The 20,980-nt window shown below is 46.3% G+C and overlaps 1 protein-coding gene and 1 long non-coding RNA gene across 2 annotated transcripts in view; both read left to right on the top strand.

The window, feature by feature from the left end:
- The first annotated feature begins 12,341 nt into the window (after nucleotides 1-12,341).
- The window catches only part of LPCAT3 (lysophosphatidylcholine acyltransferase 3), a 42,329-nt gene continuing 33,690 nt past the window's right edge, over nucleotides 12,342-20,980 (top strand). The window contains exon 1 of the mRNA NM_001261586.1: nucleotides 12,342-12,597. Coding sequence (NP_001248515.1) covers nucleotides 12,447-12,597 — 151 coding nt within the window. The 5' untranslated portion in view covers nucleotides 12,342-12,446. The remainder of the gene's footprint in view (nucleotides 12,598-20,980) is intronic.
- Nucleotides 19,574-20,223, top strand: LOC144332759 (uncharacterized). The gene is made up of 2 exons (XR_013400823.1): nucleotides 19,574-19,774; nucleotides 20,011-20,223. It is a non-coding gene; the product is annotated as an uncharacterized LOC144332759 (long non-coding RNA).

Here is a 20,980-nt window from a genome sequence, read left to right as displayed (position 1 = left end):
ATGCGTGGCATGTTTATGGTGGCAGGAGGCAGACAGGCTCCTGGGTGAAAAGGGGTGGGTCTCTGTTGAAACCCCACCTTCAGGCCAGGGATGTCCTGAAGCCTAGGGGCCAGGCTGCCAGGTCTGGGTGGAGTCCATAGCCTGGAGTGAAAACTTATGGTGCTTTTTCCAGGCCCACCCATAACCACCCATGGACAAATCAGCACATATTTCCTCCCTTCTGAGCCCATAAAAACCCTGGACTCAGCCAGATGTGAACAGGTGTTGGAACTACCAGCTGCAGAAAGGGGCTACCCACTACAGGTCTCCTCTCTGCTGAGAGCTGGACAGCCGTTGGGTCAACCTACCTGCAGAAAGGAGCTACCCACTATAGGTCTCCTCTCCACTGCGAACTGGACACTCTCATCAGGATGACCCACCTTGGAAAGGAGCTACCCACTACAGGTCTCCTGAGAGCTGTTCTATCACTCAGTGAAGCTCCTCTCCACCTTGCTCACCCTCCAGTTGTCTGCATACCTCATTTTTTGTGGACCAAGAACTTAGGATCTGCTGAATGGTGGGACTGAAAGGGCTGTAACACAAATAGGCCTGAAACATGGTCCCCTGCTTGCCACATTGTGGGTGACAAGAAGGAGAGAAGAGCTGTGGGGCCCTCCAAGGAGCCCAGACCTAGGGGCTCTGTGAACCAGGGCTGTGACACCCTCTTTGGGGCTGTACGGTTCCTGGTGTCTCCAAACTAGGCCCCACCATGTTCCCCTTGTCCAGACACATGTGGTATAGCTGGTCCAGCTGCAGCCTTGCATGGAGCCGGCACCTGTGCCAGCACCTGAAGCTGCCACCTGCCCCGCCACAGCAACCTGCATGCCTGACTGTGTGCAGTGGCTAGACCCCACACTCACTCACTCACACACCCCTTGCCACTCTGCACCTGGCTCACCCTTGGCAGGTGTGGGATCTGGGCCAGTAGTGTGAGCTGACCACAGCCTGCCAGGCCAAGTGGGCAGAACAAGCCCAGTAGGCATGAGCAATACTCGGGCAGAAGGCACCACCGGCCACAGAGGTTTCCAGTGGGCAAAGTGACACCCCAAGGATCCCGTGACAACAGGAGTCGGGACAGTGGACATTTGGGCCACTTCTTTTTTTTTTTTTTTTGAGACAGAGTTTCGCTCTTGTTCCCCAGGCTGGAGTGCAATGGTGCGATCTCCACTCACCACAACCTCCGCCTCCCGGGTTCAAGCGATTCTCCTGCCTCAGTCTCCCAAATAGCTGGGATTACAGGCATGCGCCACCATGCCCAGCTAATTTTGTATTTTTAGTAGAGATGGGGTTTCTCCATGTTGGTCAGGCTGGTCTCAAACTCCCAACGTCAGGTGATCCACCCACCTCAGCCTCCCAAAATGCTGAGATTACAGGCATGAGCCACCGCGCCCAGCCTGCCACTTCTTCGTGTAACTTACTTGTGCCTTCATAGCCTGCTCAGCCCAACTGAAGTATATACCACTTCCATTTGATGATGGAGTTCTGCTGCGTATGCCCAACTTTATGGCTTGGTGGGTCAGATAACACTCAGCTCATGCTGGGCAGCTCAGGTTGCATAGTAACTTGGCGGCCCATGGTTAAGTGTTCAGTCTCTATGGAGACTCAGTATCAGGCTAAGAGCTGTTTCTTTTTCTTTTTCTTTTTTTTCCTGCAGTTTAAATTCAATAAGAGGCTGGGTACAGTGGCTCACGCCTGTAATTCCAGCACTTTGGGAGGCTGAGGTGGGCAGATCATGAGGTCAGGAGATCAAGACCATCCTGGCTAACATGGTGAAACCCCATCTCTACTAAAAATACCAAAAAAAAATTAGCCGGGCTTGGTGGTGGGCACCTGCAGTCCCAGCTACTTGGGAGGCTGAGGCAGGAGAATGGCACGAACCTGGGAGGCGGAGGTTGCAGTGAGCCAAGATCACGCCACTGCGCTCCAGCCTGAGCGACAGAGCGAGACTCTGTCTCAAAAAAAAAAAAAAAAAAAATATTAACCGAGCATGATGGTGCATGCCTGTAGTCCCAGCTCCTCGGTTGGGGGCTTAGGCAGGAGGATCACCTATACCTTGGGAGGTCGAGGTTGCAGTGAACCATGATCGTGCCACTGCACTGTAGCCTGGATGACAGAGTGAGACTCTGTATATAAAAAAAAAAAAAAAAAAAAAAAAAAAAAAAAAAAAAAAAGCATAGTAATTATCCACCAAGGCTGGCAGGGCTTTGCTCCAAATCCTAAGGAACAAAGCTCCAAACAATATCCTTTCTCCACTGACACTTCAAGCATCACTGGGTCTGCTAGATCATATGGCCCAAGTGATAGAGCAGCTTGCACAGCAGCCTGGACCTGTTGCAAAGCCTTCTCTTGTTCTGGCCCCTCTAAAAGCTAGCAGCTTTTTGGGTCAGTAAATGGGCTGGAGTAACACACTCAAATGAGGAATACGTTACCTCCAAGATCCAAAGAAGATCACTAGGTGTTGTGCCTCTTTTGGTTGTAGAAGGAGCCAGATGCAACAACTTATCCCTCACTATAGAAGGGATATCTCAACATGACCCACACCATTGGACCCCTGCAAATTTCACTAAAGTGGAGATCCTTAAATTTTTGTCAGATTTATTTCCCACTCTCTGATACACAAATTTCTTATGAATAAGTCTAGAATAGGTTGGGCACGGTGGCTCAGGCCTGTAATCCCAGCACTTTGGGAGGCCGAGGCAGGTGGATCACAAGGTCAGGAGTTCAAGATCAGTCTGGCCAATATGGTGAAACCCCGTATCTACTAAAAATACAAAAATTAGCCGGGTGTGGTGGTGCATGCCTGTCCCAGTTACTCAGCAGGCTGAGGCAGAAGAATCGCTTAAACCAGGGAGGCAGAGGTTGCAGTGAGCCAAGATCATACCATTGCACTCCAGCCTGGGTGACAAAGCGAGACCCTATCTCAAAAAAAAAAAAAGTCTAGAATAGTTGCCACTTCTTGTTCACTGGGTCTGATCAGCATAATGTCATCAGTGTAATTGATTGCAATTGCCAATCAATGTGATATCTTGTGGAAGGGAAAGGCAATCAAGATCCCAGAAAACTAAATTATGACATAGAGCTGGGGCGTTGGACAGGCATGGTGGCTTATGCCTATAACCCTAGCACTTTGGGAGTCTGAGCCAGGAGGATCACTTGAGCCCAGGAGTTCAAGACCAGACTGGGCAATATAATGAGACCCCAACTCTACAAAAATAAAAATTAGCCAGGCATGGTGATGCATGGTAGTGTGTGCCTATAGTCCCAGTTACTCAAGAGGCTGAGGTGGGAGGATCACTTAAGCCCAGGAGGTCAAGACTACAGTGAACCATGATTGTATCACTCCAATCACGGAGAACCATGATTGTACTCCAGCCTGGGTGACAGAGCAAGACCCTGTCTCAAAAACAAAAACAAAACAAAACAAAACAAAAGTGAGCTGGAGAGTTGATATACCTCTAAGGTAGGACAGTGAAGGTTTATTTCTGGCTTTGCTGGCTGAAATCAAACTGCTTCCGGTAATTTTTGCTAACAGATATCAAGAAAAAAAGCGGCCAGCCATGGTGGTTCACACCTGTAATCCCAGCACTTTGGGAGGCCGAGGTGAGCGGATCACCTGAGGTTGGGAGTTCGAGACCAACCTGACCAACATGAAGGAACCACGTCTCTACTAAAAATACAAAATTAGCCGGGCGTGGTGGCGCATGCCTGTAATCCCAGCTACTCAGGAGGCTGAGGCCAGAAAATCACTTGAACCTGTGAGGCAGAGGTTACAGTGAACTGAGATCGCGCCATTGCACTCCATTCTGGGCAACAAGAGCGAAACTCCATCTAAAAAAAAAAAAAAAAAAAGACGCCAAGTCCAGGAATGAAAGCTATTCAACTCCTCAAGGCCCAGAGGCTACTGCAGAAGAGGTGGACACATGAGATGGTAAGGGCTGATTTTGAAAGATAAAATAAGTTCAGTTTCTCTATAAATTAATCATTAATGTCAAAGGCACACTGATGCAAGACCAGCATATGGGCCCCTGTGTCAGATGACCAAGATTTTCTTGAAGCAGTCACTGACTCCTCAATAAAAGTTATGAAGGTTATAAAAGGCTTATGGAAGTTATATTTTATGGTCAAGATTAAAATTTTATAGATTATAAAATTTTGAAAAACAAATGAAATTGACTTCATGCTGTTTTTATTAAGGCTTGTTGTTTGGAAAATTGTCTCCCCTCTCAAAGAATGAAGATTTTTACCTTTTTTTCTGAAATCTTTCAGTTATCACTTCGGTTAAATGAATGACTTATTTTACAATGACCTGTGATCCTATTTTGTGATATCAAGTGTTGAAACCTTTGATACTTGACAAACTTTCCAAAATCAGATTATAAATTATGTCTTTTTCTGACCTAATTATTCCTTTAAGATATTGGGTTCCCTAAATTCTAAAAATGACATAATTTGGCTTATTTGTTACAAAAATTATACAAGAAGCATTGTCAAATATAAAATGGTGCTGGTTTTCTCTGGACTGTATTTGTATAAATATGATGTCGGTATGTGTTCCAAAGTTATGGGAAACTCCTGTAATTCTGATATGACTTAGTGTACATTATCAGTAATAATCAAAATTGGTTGTTTTTTTTTTTTTTTTTTTTTTTTTTGAGACGGAGTCTCGCTCTGTCGCCCAGGCTGGAGTGCAGTGGCGCGATCTCGGCTCACTGCAAGCTCCGCCTCCCGGGTTCACGCCATTCTCCTGCCTCAGCCTCCCGAGTAGCTGGGACTACAGGCGCCCACAACCGCGCCCGGCTAGTTTTTTGTATTTTTAGTAGAGACGGGGTTTCACCGTGGTCTCGATCTCCTGACCTTGTGATCCGCCCGCCTCGGCCTCCCAAAGTGCTGGGATTACAGGCGTGAGCCACCGCGCCCGGCCTCAAAATTGTTATGTTAAAATTGTTGTGTACCACAGAAGTAACAAATTTCCTTGCCAATGTGTCTTTGACGATGGCTGCCCTAAAACTTTTTGTCATCAATGGTTGTAATGTTTTGATCCTCTTTAGAAGGTGGATTTATAATCAGCTATAAAAGTCTAACAGGTGCTCTTGAATGCAGGTTTTTTATAACTTTGGAGATTGCGACACTGGAATAGAGGAAAAACTTTCCCCTATAGGACTAATGGGCTAAAATGTTCATGAATATCAAGCAGAACAGGAATTAACTGCATGGACTGAACTCATCTTTCTGACTTTTTGTTTAAAACATTGCTGATCCTGGCCAGGCATGGTGGCTCTTACCCATAATCCCAGCACTTCAGGAGGCTGAGTCAGGTGGATCACCTGAGGTCAGGAGTTTAAGACCAGCCTGGCCAACATGGTGAAACCCCATCTCTACTGAAAATGCAAAAATTAGCCAGGCGTGGTGGCAGGTGCCTGTAATCCCAGCTACTTGGGAGGCTGAGGCAGAAGAATTGCTTGAACCCAGGAGGCGGAGATTGCAGTGAGCTGAGATTGCGCCACTGCACTCCAGCCTGCGTGACAGAGTGAGACTGTATCCAAAAAAAAAAAAAAAAAGAAAGAAAGAAAGAAAGAAAAAGAAAAAGAAATGAAAAGGGGGTAAATGTGAAAGGAAAATCTTATGGTCCCAATACTAAACTAATGAGAAAAGTCAAGCTGGGCAAACCTGCCTCCCATTCTATTCAAAGTCATTCCTCTGCTCATGGAGATAGATGCATATCTGATTGCCTCTTTTGGAAAGGCCTATCATAAACTCAAAAGAATACAACTGTTTGTCTCTTACCTACCTGTGACCTGGAAGCCCTCTCTCTGCTTTGAGCTATCCCCACCTTTCTGGAGAGAACCAATGTACTTCTTATATATACTGGTTCTCATGTCTCCCTAAGATGTATAAAACCAAGCTGTGCCCTGACCACGTTGGGCACATGTCGTCAGGACTTCCTGAGGCTGTGTCATGGGTTCGCATCCTCAACCTTAGCAAAATAAATTTTCTAAATTAACTGAGGCCACCTCAGATATTTGGGGTTCACACAGCCATGTCCAACTGTTTTGCGTTATTTATTTATTTTGATACGGAGTCTCGCTCTGTCGCTTAGGCTGGAGTGCAATGGTGCGATCTCAGCTCACTGCAACCACTGCCTCCCAGGTTCAAACGATTCTTCTGCCTCAGCCTCCCAAGTAGCTGGGACTACAGGCGCCTGCCATCATGCCTGGCTACGTTTTTTGGGGTTGGTTTTTTTTTTTTGTATTTTTGTAGAGAAGGGATTTCACCATGTTGGTCAGGCTGGTCTTGAACTCCTGACCTCCGGTGATCCACCCAACTCGGCCCCCCAAAGTGCCGATCACAGGCATGAGTCACTACACCCGGCCCTGTTTTGTTCTTTTAATTTTTGTAGAGAGAGAGTCTCACTATGCTCCCCAGGCTACTCTTGAACTCCTAGCCTCAAGCTCTTCTCCACCTGGACTTCACAAAGTGCTGGGATAACAGGCATCACCCTCCATGCCCAGCCACAAATTTATTTCTTACAATAATGGTGAAAAACATGTCTTCTGGATCCTTCCATTGTGGGTGAATAGTTCTTAAATGACAATCCCTCTAAATTTTCAATCTTCCTAAGCCTTTGAGTATCTTCCTCTACATTAAACCAAGGCAGGTTTGGAATTTCTGATTTACTCATTATGACCCACCTTTGATCCATGTCTCAGCCAAATAGCTAGACAAATTGTTAGAGCTCTTCCTAACTCTCTGAGTTGCAATATTAAATGTAGAACCTCTATTTAGTAAGACCATATAAATAAATTTGGCCAGATCCAGTTTTATGTTCCTTCCATTATCCCATGCCTTCGATATCCATTCCCATACATGTTCCCAAAATTTTTGTCTGTATAAATTAGACATCTTAAGCTATTCTTTTGGAGTGTCGCACACTTCCTCATGGGTCACACTTTGTCCCTCACCTTAGGGGCCTGCTGGGATTTGAGTCTAGTTACAGGTCTAGAAGCAAAGAGGGTAGGTGGGGAAGGGTCCTGGGGAGCATCAGCTTTGTCCTGCATGGCAACTGCATGGAAACCATTACAGTTTCTTAGGCAATGCAGGGTTAGTCCTCTCAGATGGGATGCTTCCACCAGGGATGGGGAAACCTCTTTCACTGGCAAAGAAGATCCATCAGAATTTAGGGGCTCAATGTCCCCAGCTTCATCAGGGTGATGAGGTTCATAAATATAAAAAAGAGGGCTTTATTTATCATAAAGGGTTGTAAGCCTACAGGGTGGCCATTCTGATAGGTCAAGAAGCATAGCCTCCAGCCAGAAGCCAGAAACAGACACTTCAAGGGAGGGCCAAAGGGAAGAGAAATTTATGCTGAGTGGGGTGGCCAAATGTACGTATTTAGTACGTTATAGGAGTGATGAGTTTTACGAAAGGATAAACATACTCATGTGCAATTGAGCTTCATGCTTCTCCACGGACCCCATGTTGAAAAATGTGGCATTAGGATGATCTAAGGGCAGAGTTTTTGGCCCTCTGGCATCAAAAGGTGAAGCAGAGAACAGGAAAACCCTCACTGCACTCTCTGTAGACTGGTCAGAACCACTTCGTATTCAAAGCTCTCTTATCAGACGTAAAAGGAGGGGACAATATGAGACAGTTGGTTGATATCACTGGTAGAGTCTTTTGAAAGAGCTAGTTTCTGTTTAGCCCTTAGGTTAGAAAACCTAAACGGGTTAAGGAGGGAGGGGTGAGCATAAGGAGGCATGCCTGGCCTCATCCCATCACGACCAATAACTCAGTTTTCAAGGTTACTCTGGGGTCTGCTTTGCCAGGAGAGGGTCCATTCGGTCAGTTAGTGGGGGCTTCGAATTTTACTTTAGTTTACAAGGGTATAGCCTATTGCTCCTCGGCTAAAAACTTGCACAGCATGTTATTATAATGAATATTGTGTATTACAATTATAATACAATTATAATGATAACTATTTGTGTGTATCTAAACACATCTAAACATAGAAAAGGTACAGTAAAAATATGGTATAAAAGATTAAAAAGGCCGGGCGCGGTGGCTCACGCCTGTAATCCCAGCACTTCGGAAGGCGGGCGGATCACCTGAGGTCGGGAGTTCGAGACAAGCCTGAACAACATGGAGAAACCATCTCTACTAAAAATACAAAATTAGCCAGGCGTGGTGGTGCGTGCCTGTAATCCCAGCTACTCGGGAGGCTGAGGCAGGAGAATCACTTGAACCCAGGAGGCGGAGGTTGCAGTGAGCCAAGATCATGCCATTGCCCTCCAGCCTGGGCAACAAGAGCGAAACTCCGTCTGAATAAAAATAAAAAATAAAATAAAATAAATTTAAAAATGGTACACTTGTATAGGCCATTTACCTGAATGGAGCTTGCAGGACTCACAGTTGTTCTGGGTGAGTCGTGAGTGTGAAGAGTGTGAGAATGAATGTGAGGGCCTAGGACACTGCCATACACTATCCTGTGTGATTGCCCAGTGGGCCTCTTCCTGCCCGCTGCACACACAAAATCAATTCACTGAGACCATGGCATTGCATTAGAGGAAGAGTTTAATTGATGCAAGGCTGACCATGCCACATGGTACATGAAGCTATTACTCAAATCAATCTCCCTGAAAATCTAGAGGCTAGGATTTTTCAAAGACAGTTTGGTGGGCAGGGGCCTACGGTATAAGTGCTGCTGGTTTGTTGGGGATGCAATCAGAGCGGTATGGCAAATGATCCTCATGCCCTGATTCCACCTCTGGATGGGGTCCATAGGACTGGTTGAGTCATGAGTCCAGCTGGCGTTTGCAGAAATGCCAAAATCTGAAAAGACATCCTAAAAGGTCAACCTTAAATTCTACAACATGATGTTATCTAGATGCATAATTGGGGAAGTTACAAATCTGGTGACCTCCTGAACAATGGTTGGGAATCACTTAATTATGCCTACGTTTTAGCAGAATTCAGGCCCCTTCCATAAGCTTAACCTGGTGGCCTTTCACTAGTTTTACAAAGGTGGCTTAGTTTGGGGACGGGCTATTATCCCTGCTTTAAGGTTAACTATAAACTACATTTCTCCCAAAGTCAGTTTGGTTTATGCCCAGGAATGACCAAAGATAGCTTGGAGGTTAAAAGCATGAGGGAGGTTGGGCATAGTGCTCACACGTGTTAATTGCAGCAGTTGGGGAGGCTGAGGCAGGCAGATCACTTGAGGCCAGGAGTTCAAGACTAGCCTGACCAACATGGCGAAACCCCATCTCTACTAAAAATACAAAAATTAGTTGGGCATGGTGGTGCATGCCTGTAATCCCAGCTTCTTGGGAGGCTGAGGCACAAGAATTGCTTGAACCTGGGAGGCAGAGGTTGCAGTGAGCTAAGACCATGCTCCTGCACTCCAGCCTGGGTGACATAGCAAGACTGTCTCAAAAAAAGCAAGATGAAGTCAACTATATCAGATTTCTCTTACTGTCATAATTTTGTAAAGGCAGTTTAGTTGGACTCTATAAACACTATATGTTTAGGCTTTACTGAAGTTATAAATACATATATAATTTTCTTTCTTTTTTTTTTTTTCTTTTTTTTTGAGACGGAGTCTTGCTCTGTCGCACAGGCTGGAGTACAATGGCACGGTCTCAGCTCACTGCAACCTCCACCTCCCAGGTTTAAGCAGTTCTCCTGCCTCAGCCACCCAAGTAGCTAGGATTACAGGCACCCACCACTGCGTTTGGCTAATTTTTGTATTTTTAGTAGAGTCGGGGTTTCATCATGTTGGCTGGGCTGGTTTCGAACTCCTGATCTCAGGTGATCCGCCTGCCTCAGCCTCCCAAAATGCTGAGATTACAGGGGTGAGCCACCGTGCCCAGCTTTTTTTCTGAGACACAGTTTTGTTCTTGTTGCCCAGGCTGGAGTGCAATGGCACGGTTTCGGCTCACTACAACCTCCACCTCCCGGGTTCAAGTGATTCTCGTGCCTCAGCCTCCCAAGTAGCTGGGATTGCAGGCGCCCAACACCACGCCTGGCTAATTTTTTTGTATTTTTAGTAGAGACAGGGTTTCACCATGTTGGCCAAGCTGGCCTCTAACTCCTGACCTCAGGTGATCCACCCACCTCGGTCTCCCAAAGTGCTGGGATTACAGGCGTGAGCCACTGCGCCTGGCCTATATATATAATTTTTGGTTTCTTTGCAAGACAGAGTCTCACTCTGTCTCGCAGGTTGGAGTGTAGTGTCATGATCACGACTCACTACAGCCTCAACCTCCCAGGCTCAAAGTGATCCTCCCACCTTAGCTTCCTGAGTAGCTGGGACTACAGGCACGTGCCACCATGCCCGTCTAAAATTTTTTTTTTGTAGAGACAGGGTCTGTCTGTGTTGCCCAGGCTGGTCGCCAACTCCTGGGCTCAAGCAATCTTCCTGCCTCAACCTCCCTAAGTGCTAGGATTACAGGCATGAACCACTGTGCCCGGCCAATATAAGGCATGCAAAACTATACTAATTTTCCTTTCTGGATATATGCTGTATGTAAAGTATTAAAATAGGCATGGGATTGATAAATACCAAAGTCAGCAAAGTGGTGACCTCTGAGAAAAGAAAGAGGGAAATGCCCTCAGGAAGGGATATACCAGCTTTTCAAATGTATAGGTGATTTTTTTTCTTAACCTGGGGAAGTTATATTATCCTCTACTTTTCTGTGTGAATGAAATATTTCGTTTTTTAAAATTTTGCCCAAAACGGGAGTAGGAGTAGAGAATTTGACAGACCTTTGTTTAAATTCTGTCTGCCGCTTACTTGTAAAGGAACTTACCCGGGTTCTTAATTTTTCCAAGCCTCTGTAAGAGGACATCATCATAATAAATATTCTATTGCACAGTCCAAGCAAGTGAAATAATACGGATAAAAGTGCTTTATAAAGTGCAAATGCTGTAAAAGTATAAGCTGTAATTTTACAAGAATGCGCCACAAATTATTGTAACTAAGAGTTATTGCAAGAAACTCGTAGTATTCCTTTGTTACATACTCTCACAGAACCTTGCTTGACCTTTTCCTTCAGAGCACTTACCCTCACTTGCAATAACACGTTCATTGATGCTATTATTTGTGCACCCTCCCACCGTGGTTCTGGGCTCCTGATTCTATTCCCAAGCCCAGCACAGTCCCTGGCACATGGTAAGTGCTGGACAGAAATTTTTTCTTTTTCTTTTTTTTTTTTTTTTTGAGACAGAGTCTTGCTCTGTCGCCCAGGCTGGAGTGCACTGGCGCGATCTCGGCTCACTACAAGCTCTGCCTCCCGGGTTCACGCCATTCTCCTGCCTCAGCCTCCCGCGTAGCTGGGACTACAGGCGCCCGCCACCACGCCCGGCTAATGTTTTGCATTTTTAGTAGAGACAGGGTTTCACCGTGTTAACCAGGATGGTCTCGATCTCCTAACCTCGTGATCCGCCCGCCTCCGCCTCCCAAAGTGCTGGGATTACAGGCTTGAGCCACTGCGCCCGCCCTGGGGCGTAATCTTAACAGGATTACCTGTAGGAAGTGAGAATGGAAAGCAGGACCTGGAGATAGGACTCTGCTGTTTTACATTACTATACTGTTAGAACTTTTATCATAAACATGTATTAGTGCAAAACTATTTGAATTTTTAATTAAAATAATAAGTGTTAAATATGCATTTCTTAATTTCATCGCCTCTCGGGGGAAGATCACGTTTTACTACACGAAATTGCATGGAAAAGGGATACATGAAATAAAAGGAGCAATGACTGCTCCTGGGGCACTGGGCTTTCCACTGAACCTCGGGGAGTGAAGGCGACTTTAACAGCCTAAGAATTTAAGAATGGGCCGGGAGGGGCCGTTAGGGGGCGCGCGCGAGGCGGCGCGGGCGTTCCCGCCTCCCCGTTACATGCCCCAGTAACCTCAGCGCCGGCGACCGGGAGTAACCTCGCGCGCGGGCTGTCCCCCCGCGCCCAGACTCTCGCCTGCTCCCGCCTCAGCCAATGGGAAGGCAGCGAACGGGCCGGCCGGTTGCTCGCCCGGGAGGACTCCTCCCGGGAGCACTTCGAACGGAGTTGAACGGTCGCCGGGCCACGGGCTCAGACCTTTCCAATGGCAGCTCTGGGTCCCGACGCCAAGCCCCGCCCAGCCCTAGGCCTCCACCGTGTGCATTCTCGGCAGGAGTCACCTTTGCCTTACAAACCTTCAGACCCGCCCTCTTCCTACCTTGCCGCTCTAGGCCCCGCCCTCTGCGCGGGTCGGCCAATAACGGGGTGAGCTGGCGCCGCGGGGCGGGCCTCTAGCCAATGCGCACGCCGTGGGCGGGCCCCGAGCCGGAATTGGGGGTGAAGCGATAGCGTTTTGCCTGCATTCGGGGCGCGCGGAGCTGGGGGGTCCCTGTGGGGCGCCCGGAGTTAAGATGGCGTCCTCAGCGGAGGGGGACGAGGGGACTGTGGTGGCGCTGGCGGGGGTTCTGCAGTCGGGTTTCCAGGAGCTGAGCCTTAACAAGTTGGCGACGTCCCTGGGCGCGTCAGAACAGGCGCTGCGGCTGATCATCTCCATCTTCCTGGGTAAGGACCCTCCTGCCTCCCTCCGCCCCTCGCGGAGTCCCCGGGGAGTAGGGGAGGAATGGGGACAGGACCGCCCTCTCTTCCCGGAGCCACCCGGGAGGGCTGTGCCGGGTGCGGGTGTGAATCCTGAAGCACACCAACAGCTATTGAGGGAAGACAGAAGTCCTGTCTCGAGTCTGGGGAGCTGTGCCCTCTGAACCTCTTCACCTTTCTCTTCAACCCCTGCCATGCCCTCTGGCCCCTCAGTCGGGCCCCCGCCCTCTTGTGCCAGGCTCTACCCGTGCTCCCACGACCTGTCTTTATTTGTCGCTCTGTTGAGTTCCACTGTCTGGCCATGTGTCCTGCTCTGTCATTAATAACCACCCCGCACACGCGCGCATCTTATCGGTAGGCATAGGGCCCCTAACTTAGGAATTTTAGCCCTTTCGTCCTTTTCAGCCCCATATTCCATATTTCATATTCTTAGTGTCTGTTTTGTTTATTGCCAGCTTGTATTATACTTTCGTCTCTTTTCTGTCCCGTTCCTACTATTTTCTTCTTATGCCATGTTGCTTTTTTTTATTTTCCAAGCCACCTACCTGTCATTTACCCTGGAATATCATTTTAATGCTGGACTTGGGAAACAGGACTAACAACCTCCTTAAAATCGATCCATACTATTCCAAGCGTTTATTACACGTGTGGTTCAAAGGATGTGGTGTATCTGAATTTATGCCACAACAAGCTGCATTACAACTGGTTTATAGGCTTTTTTACCGCATCCTCACTCCATGGTTTAATACATGGAGGCAGCATAGTACAATGGAAAAAAGTATGGGCTTTGAAGGCAAACAAATCACACCCAGCCTTGTTGCTGCTCAGAAACTGAAGGACCCTAGGCAGGCCACAAAACCTTCTGGGGCCTAATTTCCTTATCTATGAAATGAGGACAACAGTGCTTACCACATAGGATTGCTATAAAGTCCTGTAGAAAGGCCAAGATTGGGAAGTACCTGTACATATATATATACATAAAATTTAAGCAGTTGGAACGTTCTATGAAGGTTATGGAACTTTAGGAGAGGGTGGGTGGGAAGGATTAAGCAAAAGCTGTAAGTGGTGATTAGGAAACAGGACTGGGGCTAGAGCAGAGGGTTAGAGGTCTGAACCATGAGAAGTTTGAGATAAAGTTGGGCAGGAAAAGCCTTAAATGCCAGAGAGAAGTTTGGCGTTTATCCAGTAGAAGCACTGACATATAATATCACCAGAGGGTGTTAACCCAATCTAGATAATGGGATAGGCATTAATTCATATTTAAACAACCTAGCCTAATAGCATTGTTATTTGCCTATTACATATCAAACCAAGATCTTCCTTTCTTCCAAATATAGATCACCTTTTTCTTCCTCTGTAGAATTGTAAGATTTTAAAGATGGAATGGAACTGGGGTTTTGCAATCTGCTCAGTGTCACCTAGACATCACCCAGATTTATCAGCACCCCAGTCTAGGGTTATTTGCACTACATCAGCTTTGAACTTCCTACTCTTTCATCCTTGTTTCTGACCCAGTTATTTGTTGACGTTGTAATTGGCGACTAGTGTTTACATTTGACAGGACGCAGTGGCTTATGCTTATAATCTCAACACTTTGGGAGGCCGAGGTGGGAGAGTCACTTGAGGCCAGCCTGGGCAACATTTTATTTGTCTCTGCAAAAAAATAAAAAAAAATTAGGCCAGGTGCAGGTGCAGGGGCTCATGCCTATAATCCCGGCATTTTGGGAGGCCAAGGCGGGCAGATCGCTTGAGGTCAGGAGTTCGAGACCAGCCCGGCCAACATGGTGAAACCCTGTCTCTACTAAAAATACAAAAATTAGCTGGGCGTGATGGTGGGCACCTGTAATCCCAGTTACTTGGGAGGCTGAGGCAGGAGAATCACTTGAACTCAGGAGGTGGAGGTTGCAGTGAGCCAAGTTAGCACCACTGCACCGCAGCCTGGGTGACACAGCGAGACTCTGTCTCCAAAAAAAAAAAAAATTAATAAAAAAATGAGGTAGGCAGCGGGGTGCAATGGCTCACGCCTGTAATCCCAGCACTTTGGGAGGCTGAGGCGGACAGATCAGGAGGTCAGGAGATTGAGACCATCCTGGCTAACACGGTGAAACCCCGTCTCTACTAAAAATACAAAAAATTAGCCGGGCGTGGTGGCAGGCACCTGTAGTCCCAGCTGCTGGGGAGGCTGAGGCAGGAGAATGGCGTGAACCCGGGAGGAGGAGCTTGCAGTGAGCTGAGATCGTGCCACTGCACTCCAGCCGGGGCAACAGAGCCAGACTACGTCTCAAAAAAAAAAAAAAATGAGGTAGGCATGGTGGCTCATGCCATGCCTGTGGTCCCAGCTACTCCCGAGGTTGAGGTGGGAGGATCACTTGGGCCTGGGAGTTTGAGGCTACAGTGAGCCATGGCACCACTGCACTCCAGCCTGAAGGATAGAGCAAGACCCTGTCTCAAAAAAAAAAAAATAGTCTTACTATTAGTAATTAGTTAGGAAACTGTTGGTTCTCAACAATAAATTGAGAATGTAACACAAGTAGCAACCAGTTATAAGGGGCAATCTGTTAAATGGAGTTAGGGCTGGAATTAGGACTTGGAATTCAACTTTTGTGTGTTGACATAACCTGCCTGTGCACTCCTGCTGGGCTATTGCTGTGTACTGTCATGGGGCATACAGCTGACTAGGAAATTGTTTTCTCCGTATCCCACTCCTTCTCTCATCTTCTCTCATTACCACCAATCCTCAAAGTAATAAGCACTTGGTGTAATGCATCTACCACACTCTGGAGCCCCCTTGCTCATTCTACCATTTCCCACACCCTCCCTTCCTGTCTCACATACACTGTTGCCTTCAGTAACTCATAGTATTTCTCATTTTTAGCTCAACTTGGGGCTTCAGCTTGCCTCCTATCAGGTATAGCTCATTCATGTGGACAGGTAGGATTGTATTCCTAGTAGGCATAGGTTAAATACATATATGTAAATATAAATTGATTAAGCTTGCTGTGTGCGTGGTAGGAGTGCATTTTCGTTGTAAATATGTTTCCCTTACAAAAGGTTATTACCACTTCTGTGTATTGTAACCTAGAAACCAGTAGACTTTCAGCAGTGGAGTTCCTGGTTCTTGAACCCAGCTCTCCCAGGGAACTGGGCTACTGGAGGAAATCCTTGCTGGAGGCACCAAGAAGCCTGTAGTTCAAAATGATTTCCCGTTCACTTTCCTGATTAGATGAATTCAGGTTAAAAACACCTCCCTAAATGCAAATACCCCAAGGGAAGAGTTAGCTATATCATTCATATTTTAAAATATACGTTTTAATCAGCTAGTCTAATTACTATTTTCCTAACATCTTTCTTTTGTTACGTCAGTTCTGTGTGCTGATCTTGGGGTGAAATGCAGAGCATTAAAGCACTAGCTTTCAAACCTTTTTGACTAAGACCCATCGTAAGAAATATGTTTTGCATTGTGACCCAGAACACACAGACATGTATATGTATACACGTATTTGAAACAGGTTTCAGGAAAGAATACTTTCCCTTAATCATAACTCACTAAGTTGATTTCATGGCTTATTAATGAGTTATAACAGTTTGAAAAATATTGAGTTAGAGGCCTGCAGTTTTTTTTTTTTTTGAGACGGAGTCTCGCTCTGTCACCCACACTGGAGTGCAGTGGCGTGATCTCGGCTCACTGCAGTCTCTGCCTCCCAGGTTCAAGTGATTCTCCTGCCTCAGCCTCACAAGTAGCTGGGACTACATGCACACGCCACCACACCCGGCTAATTTTTGTATTTTTAGAAGAGGCGGAGTTTCACCATGTTGGCTAGGATGGTCTCAATCTCCTGACCTCGTGATCCACCTGCCTCCCAAAGTGCTGGAATTATCAGTGTGAGCCACCACGCCCAGCCGAGGCTCCAATTTTTAATATTCAATACTTCAAAGAAAAAGTAAGTTTACGTGGACTGCTGCACTGGAGTATTTTGAGCAGTCAGAAGACTATAAATGGAGTGTGTTTATGTTTGTGTTGTGTGTATGATTGCAAGGAGTTTGATGGAAGGATCCTGAAGAGGAATTTTGCCATGAGCCCTGGTGCTGGCAAATACTACCAGAAAACATCTCCCCTTCAACAACTTGGATCTCATCACTCCTTAATGTAACTGATACCATGAATTATTCAAATACATTTAGTAACATGCACCTACTACGGTAAAGCAGTATTCTTAACCTTGCAAGGGCAAGAGCTGTGGGTGTAGTATGAGTCATGGAGCCCTGCACTGAAAGGTATTATGGTCTGTTAGGGTACAAGAAATGGGCATAAGTACACTAATGACCCCAATAAATTTTAAGTGCCATAAGAGAGGTACAGAGCTTTATGAGATTTAAAGATGGAACATTTCATTGAAAGATGAGTAAGGTTTCAGCATAATGAGACAGTAAGACTTAAGGAATAGCATGAGCAGAAGCACTGAGGTGTGAATGTGGCAACACAGCCAAGGAACAAGTAGCCTAGTTAGATTAAAACAGGACTTTAGAGAAGTGATGGAAAATCAGGTTGGAACTGTAGGTTAAAGAGCCTTTAAAGCCAAGGTAAAGAGTTTGTACTCACATAAGTGATAGGGAACGCTGGAGATTTTTGAATGGGGAATAATATGACTGGAGCTGTATTTAAAAAGATAATACAGCCTGGGGTGTTTTGAAGTCAGCATAGACAAGTAGTAGGCAAACTAAGGAGAAGGAAGTGATCTAGAGAGGAAGTTATAATGGCTTGGAGGCAGGCTGACTGCGCTGAGAGGAGAAAGTAGGGATCTCCTGTGACATATTCTAGGAATACCAGAACCTTTTGAAAGGCAGATTCTGTAGACACTGTCATCCCCACAGCTGCTCATGCCTGAAACCCAAGAATCAGCTTTGTTGCCTTTCTTCACTCCCCGCATCCCAGTCACCCAGTCCTATCAATACAACCTTTAGATTGTGTCTCAGATTCATCTATTCTCCATCACCACAGCCACCAGCCATCTGTCACCAGCACCACCCGAGTAGCCTCCTGACTGGTCTCTAACTCTGTTCTTGCCCCCTCAGTCCACTCTCCAAAAGCAGCCAGAGAGATCCGATCCTGTGCCTCTCCTGCTCAGAACCCTTCAGGGGCTTCCATACCTGGCTGGTAAGCCCCTGCCTCGTCCCAAGCAAGCTGACCACCTTTTAGCCACATGACCTTTGTTCAGTTCCTCAGGAAAGGCATGAAGCCTTCCCTACCTCAGAGCCTTTGCACACGCTCACCTGCTGCCTGGAGTGCCCTTCAGTCACCTGACAAACTCCTTTTCATCTTCCTCTGAGAGTTCTTCCCTGACTCTCATGTTAAATTATGTCCCCTGTTACACTTTCTCATACTGACTGGAATTTCCTTCCAAGTATATATCACACTTTGTAATTATGTATTTGTAGATGAGGGCAGAAACCATGGAAGTTTTGTTTACCACAGTGTACCCAGAGTTTAACACAGTACTTGGCTTGTAGAAAAGGCTCGATAAATGCTTGTCGAATAGGTGAATGTGTGAATGAATGACTTGGCAACTTATTAGTTGGAGGATAAAGTTGTAATTTTAAAAAGACTCCATCCTCCTGCCTGAGTAGCTGGATGGGCTAAAGACAGAGTTTTAGGAGACAGTATTGGTATCATAACTGACTCAGGGAGGGAATGAAATGCCACGGAAAAGCTTATACAGAGAAGAGGATCTTATTCATGTTGATTGGGTATGTTAATATTGCTACCCCTTGATAATAGTAATAGCTGGCATTTATTAAGGATTTTCTGCGTGCCAGACATTGTCCTCAGTGGTCAACAGGCAGTTCCCCACCTAAACCTACCAGTTACCCGTGAAGTAATTATAGTACTGTTAAGATCTCCTGGTACAGACAGGAAAGTCAGCCGTATAAAGATTGAGTAACTTGCTTAAAGTCACACTCAGTTCTGCCTGACTCAAGTTCCTGCTCTTTACCACTGAGATTGGGAGGAGCATGCGGGGGTAGAAAAGATAAATGCCCTTGGTGTCCTTTTCTCTTTTCACTCTCAGTGGTTAAACCGAGATGCAGTCAGCATATGAGCCACCTCTCAGCGTCCCAAGCTAGAGCTGGCCAAATGGAGCAGATGGCCACCCTGCTTAGTGTGAGTGTTCCCTAGTCTTCGCCATGATGGTGGCTTGGCTGTTAGACTGATCAAAAATTGCAACTGGGGGTAAGAATTCATTCCTCAGAGGTTCAGAATTAGCATCACTAAAGTTAGCGACCTTTAAAATCAAAGGAAGTCCTGCAGTTTAGTTCCCTTTGGACCAAAGTCAGGTCTGGCCCTTCAGAAAAAAATCCATTATTCAGTGCAAAAAGCTTTCTTCAGGTAGCACTGGAATCACAATATAAAGAGACCAAAGGTAAGCTAGATGAAAATTAAGCAGCATTAATGAAACAAAGAGACTTCTGACCATAACACAAAGCAGGGTCCAAAAATTCTACTACTGTAAAATAGGGAGATTGTCCTAAATGACTTTCAAGGACCCTTCCAGTTTTAAAAGTCTAGGTATATTACTCCTACATTTTTAGACTTTATTCTAGTTCATAGCCACAAATTTCATCATAATCTAAACCTTCCTGTTTGGGATTTTTTTTTTTTTTTCTGGAGACGGAGTCTCGCTCTGTCGCCCAGGCTGGAGTGCAGTGGCCGGATCTCGGCTCACTGCAAGCTCCGTCTCCCGGGTTCACACCATTCTCCTGCCTCAGCCTCCCGAGTAGCTGGGACTACAGGCGCCTGCCACCTCGCCCGGCTAGTTTTTTGTATTTTTTAGTAGAGACGGGGTTTCACTGTGTTAGCCAGGATGGTCTCGATCTCCTGACCTCGTGATCCGCCCGTCTCGGCCTCCCAAAGTGCTGGGATTACAGGCTTGAGCCACCGTGCCCAGCCTTTTTTTTTTTTTTTTTTGAGACAGGGTCTCACTCTGTCACTCAGGCTGGAGTGCAGTGGTGCAGTCTCAGCTCATTGCAACCTCTGCTTCCCAGATCAAGCAATTCTTTAGCCTCAGCCTCCTAAGTAGCTGGAACTACAGGCGTGAGCCACCATGCCCGGCTAAATTTTTTGTGTGTGTGTATTTTTTGTAGAAACAGGGTTTCACCATGTTGCCCAGGATGCTCTCTAACTCGAGCTCAATCAATCCACCCGCATCAGCCTCCCAAAGTGCTGAGATTACAGGCATAAACCACTGCCCCTGGCCAAGAATTTCTTTTACATACAATTTTCCAGGTCAGGCATGGTGGCTCATGCCTGTAACCTCAGCACTTTGGGAGGCCAAAGCAAGAGGATCACTTGAGTCCAGGAGTTCAAGACCAGCCTGGGCAACATAGTGATACCTCATCTCTACAAAAAGTGAACAGAATTAACTGGGCTTGGTGGCATGTGCCTGTAGTCCCTGCTGCTTGGGAGGCTGAGGTGGAAGGATCACTGGAGCCTGGGGTCCTCCCCTCAACTCAGGACGTTGAGGCTGCCTTGAGCCAAGATCATACCTCTACACTCCAGTGTGGGCAACAGAGCAAGATTCTGCTTCAAAAATAAATAAATGAATAAATAAATAAGTAAAATTTTTTTAATTATCCAGGCATGATGGCATGCACCTATAGTCCCAGCTACTCAGGAGACCAAGGTGGGAGGATCATTTGAGCCCAGGAATTTGAGACTGCAGTGAGCTATGATGATGTCACTGCGTTCCAACCTAGATGACAGAAGAAGACCTCATCTCTAAAAATAAATATATATATTTTTTCCAACCACTTTTTATTTATACTCCAATGTCTTACATTTCATAAAACATTATGTTTTGAATTCCAATATAACTTTATTGTTAAACATGTTTATTTGCAGAAGCATGTATAAGTTAGGGTCCACGAGATTATTTGCATAAGCTAATTTACAAAAAAAATTACATAATCACTGACATGAAAGCATGTCTGGGCAGCCATGGGAGCTCATATGAGGCGTCCAGTTCAGTCGCCTTTTAAAAATATTTGCATTAGCTGGGCATGGTAGCATGTGTCTGTAGTCCTAGCTACTCAGGAGACTGAGGTGAGAGGATGCACCGGAGCCCCAGAAGTCAAGGCTGCAGTGAGCCATGATCGCACCACTGCACCAGCCTGGGCAACAGGACTAAGGCCTTGTCTCAGTCAGTCAGTCAGTCAATAAAGGTATTTGGTCTCCTAAAAGAAAGTGGCATTTTAGCTGGGCCTTAAAGGGGATGGTAAGATTCTAGTCAGGTAGAGATGAAAGAGGAGGAGTTTCCGAGCTGCAAAGAGTAATCTGGAGGTCAGGAAGAGTAAGATC

Source organism: Macaca mulatta, chromosome 11 (assembly GCF_049350105.2).
Source record: "Macaca mulatta isolate MMU2019108-1 chromosome 11, T2T-MMU8v2.0, whole genome shotgun sequence".
Classification (NCBI taxonomy): domain Eukaryota; kingdom Metazoa; phylum Chordata; class Mammalia; order Primates; family Cercopithecidae; genus Macaca; species Macaca mulatta.
The sequence above is the reverse complement of the archived record's forward strand: the minus strand, read 5'-3'. Positions and strand labels throughout refer to the sequence as shown.